This window comes from Rhamphochromis sp. 'chilingali' (assembly GCF_963969265.1).
Source record: "Rhamphochromis sp. 'chilingali' genome assembly, chromosome: 11".
Taxonomy (NCBI): Eukaryota; Metazoa; Chordata; class Actinopteri; order Cichliformes; family Cichlidae; genus Rhamphochromis; species Rhamphochromis sp. 'chilingali'.
The window spans coordinates 36,535,088-36,545,595 of record NC_137938.1 but is presented as its reverse complement, the minus strand read 5'-3'; the positions used below and the strand labels follow the sequence as shown (position 1 = coordinate 36,545,595).

Here is a 10,508-nt window from a genome sequence, read left to right as displayed (position 1 = left end):
AGCAGTCCTGGAGACCAGTCCTTGCTCTGTCAGTCAAAATATGTGTGCTGTTACCAACAAATGATAAAAGCCTTTCCTAATTTAAAATGGAGCCTTTTAGCCACGCCTCATATTTTAGCATTTCTTCAGTTCTGGTTCCTGCACCTGGACAGGTTTGAGTTCACTGCAGATCCAGAGGATCTCAGTGTATCAGTCCATCACAGCCTATCTCAGTAAGCGCCAGTGCAGAGAGCACCAGATGACAATGTGATAAATGCTGTCACAACAAGAGCCTCAGTGCTGCAGATGCTCCACACTTTCTCAGATGAGAAGGACAGTTAAAGGTGAAGGATCTCAGTGAAGTCAGAGATGCGATCGTCATTTGGACGACTTTTCTTGAATCCACCCTGACAGTATTTCTAAATGTGAGAGTTTAGTTCTGTCCTTTTACACCCCAAACTGCTTTTTTCATTTATTTTTGGTACTGTTGCACTGAATGAAAATTAACTGCAAAAACAAAATAACCTGACGTTCTTATAATTCAGGCATTAAAAATCATGAAAAACACACAGACCATGTGCTTCCTCCCAGCTTCCTTTAAAATGAACTTTGACCCTGAAAGCATTTCTAATATTTTCCTGCAAAGAAATGTTGATTTTAGATTTCCCCTCCTCTTCCTCCTCCTTCTTCTTAAGAAAGACATTTCAAACTACTCTTTGTGTGTTGAGATGTAAACTTCTATAAGAAACAAAGTCCAAAAAGCAAACAGCTGATATTTAAGTCAGATATGCTGCAAAACAACCCATACCGTTCAGACAGAGGTTTGAATTTCATTTTCTACAGTTGCATTGGCACATTTGAATACAGAAGGCCTTTATTATTTAATGTGTACACAAAGCATTTTGTTTCACCTGCCAAATCAGCAGCCGAGCTGTTTGAGTTCACAAACATGTTGATGAACAGGCTTGACCGCCTGAGGACTGCAGTTCCTGATCTGCATCCTGTTCAGGGTGAGGAATGAGAGTGAGTCACGTGGCTGAGCAACCTTCACCTCGGCAACAGCACGGATCTGGCAAACAAAGCTCTATGACCGTGTCTGTGCCAGCACCTCAGTCCTGCTGCTTATTTGAAAAATGAAGGAGAGCTGTTCCAGTGACTTGGGATGTGCTTTAAACAAGTGAAAACAAACCAGCTTTGCCAGGTTCGACTTTAATCTGATCCTAATCTTAATTTGTTAGCGCTGCAAACAGCCAAACCCACTGTGAAAAAACAATTCAGTGTACACGTTCAGCCCGTCTCAGGCAGTGGTGTGTCCTCATCCAGCCAGCATTGTGCTATTTGCATAAGGTGTATTGTTTGCGGAGCTCACACAGCTTCTCTTTATTAGCGCTTCAAGATGAGACAGAATAATCATTGAGATTCTTTGAGGAAAAGTTCAAGGAGTCTGTTTAACCAGCGACTGGTCAGCTCAGCTTAGCATAAAGAATGGAAACAGGAAGGAAATGTGATAACACTCAAAATGACAAAATCTGAGCAGTTTATTCAGCTGTCATTTCCTGTTGGACAAGTCAAACTGTCTGCCAAGAAAGAGCTGCAAATATGCTTCATTTGTTTCAGCCAGAGAAAGACAGGAGCACAAACCAGGAGCTTGTAGTTTTCACTGACGGGCCTCTCCATCACATCGAGACCACCACGCTCCATTACATGTTCAGAGCAAAGAGTCGCTCACTCAGGGAAACAACATAGGTTACGTGATGAGGAGCGTGTATTTCCCCGGCCTTCATTATTAAAAGTAATCATCAGTGCATGCTTAGCCTTACTCTTCTTTACTGCCAGAAAGGCTTGGGTGGCTTTTATAGGGATAGGCTTGGATTTTGTTTTGGCCACGTGTTAAGTAAGCTTAGCGTGTAAGTAAGCTTCAAAAACTAGAAGATATGTTTCAAATGAAGTCTTAAACATTTATTTTGACAGCGTTTTTCCATTAACAGCTTTCACATTTGGTTTTCTAAAAAACAAACAGGAGACTTTAACTTAACCTAAACCCCAACTCCAACTGTAAATGAGTCAGCAGAGGCCTGATGAGTGTTAAATCAGCTTAACTTGATGACTGCCTTCACATAAATACCAGAACCAGTGAGAGTTATGACAGTAACATGCATCGAAAAAGAAAAGTATATGACTGACCATCCTTCAAAAAGACATCATTTTCAAGCCCACAGTCAACAGAAGCTTGGATTACTACGATCACATGACATAAGATTATCTCCATTTCAGTAAATAACTACTCATACTTGGTCTCCTTCTTTAACAGAGACATAAGTAAGACAAGAATCCTGACTTCAAATATATCTGTGAGAAAGTAATGACAGAAGCATAACAGGGAAAAAAAAAAACAGTTCATTTAGAGAAGTGTGAGCAGCAGCATGTTGCTTATGTCGCACTCGAGACCAAAGTTGATTGTAGCTCCTGGTGACGTCCTGACAAAGAGAAAAGTCCAGCACACGTCAAACAGCACGTGCCTTATACGAGCACACAGCTGATTAACATGTTTCAGCACAAGCCGGCTTATATACAGTACACGAGTCCTATCGGTGTTTTCATCCTAGAAATTAAATGAGAAGAAGAATTCACAATGTTCACAGTGAGAAAAAAACAAAACATGCTTCTTATATTAAGTAGCAGTTATAAAAGAAAGACTGAAACCTTTAAAGATGAAATAATTCAAGCAAGAAGTTGAATTCATGATCACTTTGTGACAATGACATGTCAGCTTACAGAGAGCGAAGTATTGAATAACACAGACGTCTAATAAAATTAAAACCTTGTTTGCAATCGTACTTTTCTAACATTGCACAACATTTTACTGCCTGCACCATTTACACAGGGAGCTTTTATGCCATGTTGATTCACTGTGTCATTAGTAATAAACATGGCAGGGACTCCGTAGGTAAAACTGTTGCCTCACAGTGAGAAGCTCCTGGGCCAGAGCCACAGCAGGCATCTTTTCTTACGAGTAATATCTAAGCTAAAGCTGGATCCATTATTTTTTCCTCATTTCCTGTCAAATGCGTACAATTTTAAAAGTGTGGAGATATTAAACAGCCAAAGTTTAGGTAAGGCCAGAGTATGATACGGTTTGAATCATTTCAGCTGTGAGGCTTCGTGCTTTCAAAGGATGCAGGATTTTAATCCCGACTGTGCATCAAAAGTTGCAGACTCGTTTTAGAACTTACAAACACAGAGATAACTTCGGTTTATGAAACAAAAGAGAAAAAAAATGATTCAGCGGCGCACTTTTGGGTTGATTTACATGCGATCGGTTACAGGAAGGCTCTGGGATTGGATCGAGGATCTTTGAGGTTTCTGTATCTGTGGGTGAGCCAGACTCCAAGGACCTGAAATCAACAACAAATGAGCAGCTGTCAGTTTTCTCAGTATACAAAAACCTCCTGCAGCACACATCAGCACCCGTTCACAGCAGACTACAAGTCTTTTAGCTTCACTGTAATGACATTTTCCCGACCTCTGTGAAACTGAAGAAGAGGCCGATGCCGCCAACAAACTGCAGCACCTGCCCGGCATAATTCTGGAGGATGTCTGCGCAGGCCACACAAGATGAAGTGTTAACGCAGACCTGGAGGAACAAAACAAGCAAACAAAACAATCTTGACCAAGTTGCTTCTTAGAAGAAAATCTAGGAAATCTTTTCAGAGTGTTTTACTCACAGCAGGACACGAGCTGTTGTCCACTTGAGAGAAGCCGCAGCAGTTTAGAGTCCTCTCCAGGTCCTTCTGTGTGCCTTTAGACTTGTTCCATCCGGCCTCCAGCAGCAAGTTCTGCAGATGAAAATCAGCATCACTGGAGCTCAATTCATGTATACGAGACTTAAAAGTAATCCTGAAATGATCCTTTATTTAGACCTTGCATATTCTCATTGATTTGTCTCGCTTTGCTCCACAGTGAATTTTGCATGTGCCTCACAGAGCCACGCAAACATTCTTTAATTAAAGTCCTGCATTCAGTAGCTCCTTAAACAGAAATGACCAACTCTGAATAAGTTTGCTTTTTAGAGTATATTCCTAAATTGTTATCATTAAGCTCTACTATTTTTAGGATGTTGCAATCTGGTAGAGGAGTCTCAACAGTGTCAGTTCAAGCAGGCCACTGTGTTGACCCTGAGTCTACACATGTTGTCCTGTGATCAGGAAGCCATTATAAGCGCTATAAAACATGTAGGCTCTTTATATGGAGGAAGGAAAGCCTGCAACACTGCAGACAACATAATTTAGAAGACTTAGATATCAGTGTGTCACTGTTAAGGCACAGTAAGATCTAACATTAATGTTGCTTAAACTCAGATTTTTATTTGGCATGTAAATCAGGTGCAGCTCTGCTGTTAACTGTCTGAATGTACAAAGCTAAATATAATGTAAATAGCCTGAGTGCAAATTTCTGCCTGCTGATTCTACCACTTTGTTTTTTTACATATTCGTATTCACCGTTGTGGAGGTCCCAGAACAGAGACATGAAATCAATTATAAATACTGCGTTTCCACATAAAACAATCTTGTTTTAACTACAGTCCCTAACACTGAAGCTACCAGCAGTTCTCCAAGTTTGTTCCTGGGACTAAAAGTCCCATTTGTGTTTTTTAAAACCTGAAAAACCTAATTATGATTTATATTTTTAATGATTCATCTGAATCTGCACAGTAACTACAATCAAGCATCTATAACTGAGTAAAATATCAAAGAGTGACTCTCAAAATACAGAAGAAACATAGCGGAAATACTCAAATATAAAAACAATACTGGAATAGAGCCGTTAAAGACGTTTGTCTGCCTGTAACTGTCTAAAAGCCAAACGGTGTCCAAAATATTGTTTGGATTGTTGAGAAAAGACTAAATAAACTTACCTGTTGATCTTTATTGAGAGCCAGACATGCACAGGACACTGAAAACTGCAGCACAAACACTATGGAGAGAACCATCATGTACTGGACCAAGTTGAGGACGTTTAAAGCGTGTTGTTGCTATGCCTACGAGCCATTAAAACTCAGGACACACATCCACTAGAGCATAAAATCCTGGATTTGTGTGAAGGATACAAAGAAGAGCAGGACCTGGTGGTGCTTTAGGGCACCGCACAGACCCACAAAGGCAACAAAGAACAGGAAGACTCCCACGCCGATGACCCCTGCCACCACCTGGATACTGGAGACCAGGCCAAACCATTTCCCCCAGGCTGCCACGCCAATCAGCAACAGGCTCACCAGCTGAGGGGGAAAGGTGTGATAACACAAGGAAAAAGAAGGAAAAGTCTCATTTTTTAAGTCTGGACCAGGAACTGTTTTTAAGGAGGGGCAGGAATCAACTTTCAAGGTGCTGATTGCAGAATGAAACTAAGCTCACTAAGCAAGTAAAATCGGAATATGCTCTCCCTTCATTTCTTTCACTACATCCATGAAACTTCCCTGAGGTCCTCTTTTCCTCCTGCCTGGCAGCTTCTTTGTCCACTATATCCTCCATCTCTCCTCTACAGTAGCCATTTAAGTATTCCTGTGTTATATTAGTTTCTACATCAACGTGTTGATAAAAATTTTGAACTTTGGTCTCAACACTATTTACTTTAAAGCTTTAGTTGTTTATTTTTTGCAGATTAGAAAAGTTCTATTTCGAGATGTTCCCGTGAAGGAACATTTCAGATTGAACTGCCTCTTCTGTCACTGCTGCTTGAACTGAGTGGCCGTGGCTCATACGTGGAGGATCCTGCCCAGCGTCTGCATCACTTACTGAGAGAATTGAACACTGCAACACTGAAAATCTTTCTTCACTTTTTTTCTAGACGGTGATTTGATGAGCTCTTAATTTTGTTCCATTTTATGGAGCTTTAATCAATTTGATCATTGATTCATTCATTTTACCTGTCAGAGCTTATCCTAGAAATCTACTATGACATCATGGTGTGTCATTATAAAGCTGCTTAGCAACAGCTACACCATTAAAGTCAAAGCCATTAATCATTTTGGTCTAGTAAGTGATTATGAGTACTTTTACTTAAATTCTTTTGTTTGTTTGTACTATTACTTAAGCAGGATTATAATTTTTACTAAAAGAGTGCAAATACTTGTTTATGTATGAGGGCACCTGACCCAGTGTATGCTACACTTTTTAAAATTTCTGATGAAATAATCATATTTCCTGTGTGAAGCCCGTTTGAGGAATTTCCTTTTATGACATTACATTAACAATTTGACGCTTCCTGTGTGCTTTTTTAAATGTTTTACAGCTCATGGGAAAGCAGTAAACAGCACTCAGTTTGATTATTAAACAAAACAAGGAAGAAAAGGCCACATAAACACTGCTGATATATTAAAGTTGGGCCTAATACTGGAGCAGCTTTCAAAACGTCATGTTACGCACTTTTTTGGCACTGGAAATAAAAGTTGAAGTAGAAAAATAATAAAAACAGTAATAAATAACCTAAAAAGTAATCATTTACGCATGCCACCTCGTTGCCATGGCAAACACGCATTTTTTCCCCCCTCCGCTCTTAGTTGTAAATTAACCGACTAGAGAGGTCTCACGTCAACTGGCCCTCAAGGAGACATTTTACCCTCCAGCAAACATCAACATATTTCAACTCACCACATAAAGGATGTTGAGCGCGCTGAGTGCGTTCTTGGTGCAAACGAATCCGCCGCAAACCATCGCTGCTCTCGGGACAAAACGTTTAAAAACGAGATTTCTTCTCCTCCAGCTCTCTCGGCGTGCCTCTCTTGACGTTAAGGGTGGCTGTACCTGCTGATCTGCAGGTGGAGACCCGACAGGTGCTTCCTGGAGAGATCCTGCGCGCTGATTTGTCAGCTGAGGTGACTCACTGATTGTTGTTCAAGCAGTTGATTGCAGAAATTTCGAGATGATCTCACAAGAAGATTTCACAAAGTTACTTTGGTTCATGGTAACTTATTCATTTTAACGATTAACATCTCATAACGCAGAAGTAAAGGTCCTCTCACAGGACATGATTTAATTTGCTACAATGATTTGGAGTTAAATCCTCTACACAGTAGGGACTATGTTACTCTATAGTTCCCCCTTGTGGATGAAAAGTATATCACAGATGAAGAGTATCGAGGTTTTCTTAATTCGCGGACCACCACGTTCAGCAAAAACAGCTCGTTTAGATCTCAAATGGGCCAAATTAGAAATTGCTGCATGTTTGTTTACATCTCTGACTTACATGAATCTGTGTATTTGCATTCCTGTTTCAGAGATGGAGCGATAAAACATACTAAATGCATTATAATACAACACAATGCTGCTTCTTTATTTGTTGAATGACGGTTCGAGCCCCGGCTTGGACAGTCTCGGTCGTTGTGTCCTTGGGCAAGACACTTCACCCGTTGCCTACTGGTGGTGGTCAGAGGGCCCGGTGGCGCCAGTGTCCGGCAGCCTCACCTCTGTCAGTGCGCCCCAGGGTGGCTGTGGCTACAATGTAGCTGCCATCACCAGTGTGTGAATGTGTGTGTGAATGGGTGGATGACTGGATGTGTAAAGCACGTTGGGGTCCTTAGGGACTAGTAAGGCAAATACAGGCCATTTACCATTCATTTCTTTCACTACATCCATGAAACTTCCCTGAGGTCCTCTTTTCCTCCTGCCTGGCAGCTTCTTTGTCCACTATATCCTCCATCTCTCCTCTACACATGCACAAACCATCTGAGCAACACAATGCTGCTTCTTTATTTGTGCCACCAGAGCTTCATTACAAATGATAATATCAATAGATATATAACATCAGCTTGTGTCAAATCCACACGAGCTTCAGATTATCTCAGTATTTAGTTGTCTCCCCTTTTTGTTTAAATGACAGCAGTCTCATAGGTCATAGGTCACATTATCCTAATATGTTCTGACATTTTTTTTCTTCAGAGCTTCATGCATGAACATGATTGTGTTGGAAAGTCCAGTAACAGTCAGCAATCTTTGGTTTTCTTTGGTCTTCAAAGCCTCGAGGTGTGCTCACAACAACAGTTTCCCCAAGGTGTTTCATATTGTAAGGTAAGGACCCTACAAAGAAGCAGAGATTGCTGATTGTTTGGGTTATCCATGTTTTCTTAACATTATTCCATTTGAATTAATTTTATATAAATATACTTATATTTTAATTGATTCTCCAAAAGTTGATTCTGTTCATCTGGACGTTTTCAGTGACGTCTTCAGTCTCAGCTGACTGCAGGTTCACTGGGCTGGTTTCAGTCATTATGCAAATGTCCTGTTTATAAGATTGGGGAAAACGCTACGTCCAGATGAACAGAATCAACTTTTGGAGATTTACTTAACTGGATGATTGATCATACATCAAGACATTTTAATTGATTACACTTAATTGAATTGAAGTGTAAACAGAGAAAACCCTAACAATCATATTCCTAGTAACCCCAATAACAAGCGATCTCACTTCACACACAGTTTCAGACTCTGTCATGTTTCCCTCTGTCACAGTGCTTCTGAATCTTCTGAACCTTGAAGGACACCCATATTTCTAACAGGGGAACAAAGACTGCAGGTTGATTTAGCCAAAAAAGATTGATGTATGATCAAATCTACAGTTACCCCCAAGTCTTTAGTGGACAGATCCGAGTCAAAGAAATGTCAGTTAACTTTTTAAATTACTCTAAACAATTTTATTTTTTAAAATTTGAATTATAATAAAGAATATAAAATATTTGATTTTTGTCTTTATTTCTGTTTTTAAGTCCTTAAAGTTTCTGATTATTTGCATGTTTGCATGAAACACACGTTGAACTCTTAAACCACACTCTACATGTATTTGCAGTTATTTATTTGTAAAAAATGTTTGGAATCATGTCTGATTTCCGTTCCACTTCTCACGTGTGCACCACTTTGTGTTGGTCTTTCACGTGGAATTCCAATAAAATTGATTCATGTTTGTGGCTGTAATGTGACAAAATGTGGGAAACTTCAAGGGGGCCGAATACTTTTGCAAGCCACTGTAGTTTTTAATGTTTCAGTGGCATTGATTGAACTGTGATGATTGATTGTACTCAGTACGTACAACGTCTGCCATGTAGGTTAACTGAAGTGTGCTGGAAGTTTTAACCTTTAATGTGAAGCCTAAAAATTGATCACACATTTGAAGTTTCAACACAAACTGATCCAAAACATTAAGCTTTATTGTGGCTGATTTATTTCACTGCTGTATTAGATCAGTTTGAGCTGGATGTGCCTGATAATTTGGAAATGAACTGGAAGTTAAAAGTTAGCTTTGGTTGACATCTGCCTACAAACAGTGTCGAGGTGAACTGATGAAATTCATCATTTTTACAATAACATTCATGCTGCAGTTACTTAGTTCTGACCTTTGTAAACTAACACACACACACACACACACACACACACACACACACACACACACACACACACACACACACACACACACACACACTTCATTCACTGAAGGTAATTGTTTGTTAAACTCAAATGAAAAAAATGACCCCACTAGTATCCTGGAAATGTGAGTCTTCCACTCTGCGACAGCCGTCGCTTTGTTCTGACATATTTTTTCTCGTCTTGCAAAACTATCTAAAAAAAGAAAAATGTCCCTCTAATAACCACAACCCTCCCGCTTTCTGACAAAAAGAAGAAGTGCAGATCTTGCAACGGTCCACTTCTCTGCCTCTAAACTTCACTTACACTGACCAGTAAACCCACAGTGGCTGTTTGACTCCGAGATTAACAAAGTAAGTACCGCTGACAATAAACAGCAAACACATAAATAATGGTGGAAGAAGAGAATTATGTGACAGTGATATTTCAGACAAAGAGAGATCCAACATACGGTGAGTGACAGACTTACTTTCTTCCCTTTCATCGCCAAAACTGTGATGTATGTGGTTTTGGGGAACGATCAATACCAGTTGGTTAATTCTGGCGATGTTATGCTACTCAGCATGTCAGTTCTTTCCTAGCACTGCTATTTTTGGTGATCTAAAAAGTAAAGTTTAATAAATAATCCCCACAAAGAACAAACTACAAATGAGTTTTCATTTCCTTTAAACTCTTTTTGTTTTTCCAGTGACGCCAAAAGACACAGAAACAATCTACGACGAGGTGAACACTGAGGACTGGAAATTGGATGCATCCCTTGTAATAACAGGTTATTTGTGGTTTTCTGAACAAATAAATGATATTTTTTATTCAATCATTAAAATAAACATTTTTTTCTATTCTTGTAGAGAATAAAGAGTTAGCTCCACCCTGTAGTTGGCTTGCGTTGGTTGTGACAGGTCTGGTGATTATTTGCCTCATCTTGGTGTCAGTCATCATCGGCCTCAACTTCCGCTGTAAGTCCACCTGCTGTGTATTCAAGGACTTTAGTGTAATCAGACAATAACACTAACATCTGTTTCTTATCTGACTGCAGTTAACACAGTGATGAGTGAGCAGCAGCGAGAAATGGCCAACATCACAGCACAGAACCTGCAGCTGATGACACAGAAAACA

At 39.9% G+C, this 10,508-nt stretch overlaps 2 protein-coding genes across 4 annotated transcripts in view; one reads left to right on the top strand and one right to left on the bottom strand.

The window, feature by feature from the left end:
* Positions 1-1,527: 1,527 nt before the first annotated feature.
* On the bottom strand, positions 1,528-6,817 carry LOC308405764 (tetraspanin-13-like). 2 transcript variants are annotated; one of them, XM_080896498.1, is made up of 7 exons: positions 6,627-6,813; positions 5,087-5,254; positions 4,895-4,975; positions 3,705-3,815; positions 3,503-3,613; positions 3,274-3,374; positions 1,564-2,581 (listed from the first exon to the last, which is right to left on the bottom strand). In XM_080896498.1, exons 1-6 carry the CDS (start codon positions 6,687-6,689, stop codon positions 3,300-3,302), a joined length of 609 nt encoding a protein of 202 aa, XP_080752624.1. In that variant the 5' UTR covers positions 6,690-6,813; the 3' UTR covers positions 1,564-2,581; positions 3,274-3,299. The 2 variants fall into 2 exon arrangements, with proteins under 2 accessions (XP_080752625.1, XP_080752624.1); XM_080896499.1 differs by having other exon boundaries at positions 1,528-3,374; positions 6,627-6,817.
* Positions 6,818-6,917: 100 nt separating this feature from the next.
* Positions 6,918-10,508, top strand: part of LOC308405762 (CD209 antigen-like protein C) — a 7,032-nt gene continuing 3,441 nt past the window's right edge. Inside the window, exons 1-5 of one of the 2 annotated variants that reach the window (XM_080896496.1) lie at positions 6,918-8,042; positions 8,487-9,844; positions 10,081-10,161; positions 10,241-10,348; positions 10,429-10,508. The exon at positions 10,429-10,508 is cut by the window's right edge and continues 115 nt beyond it. In XM_080896496.1, coding sequence (XP_080752622.1) covers positions 9,784-9,844; positions 10,081-10,161; positions 10,241-10,348; positions 10,429-10,508 — 330 coding nt within the window. In that variant the 5' untranslated portion in view covers positions 6,918-8,042; positions 8,487-9,783. Of the gene's footprint in view, positions 9,845-10,080; positions 10,162-10,240; positions 10,349-10,428 lie in introns of both variants that reach the window. The other variant, XM_080896497.1, reaches the window with a different exon arrangement.

Coding starts and splice junctions, on each gene's coding strand:
- LOC308405764 (XM_080896499.1), bottom strand. CDS start 6,689: ATGGTTTGCGGCGGATTCGTTTGCACCAAGAACGCACTCAGCGCGCTC. Junction 5,255..6,626: donor CGCTCAACATCCTTTATGTG/GTGAGTTGAAAT, acceptor TTTCCCCCTCAG/CTGGTGAGCCTGTTGCTGAT. Junction 3,375..3,502: donor TCTTCTTCAGTTTCACAGAG/GTCGGGAAAATG, acceptor TGTTGATTTCAG/GTCCTTGGAGTCTGGCTCAC.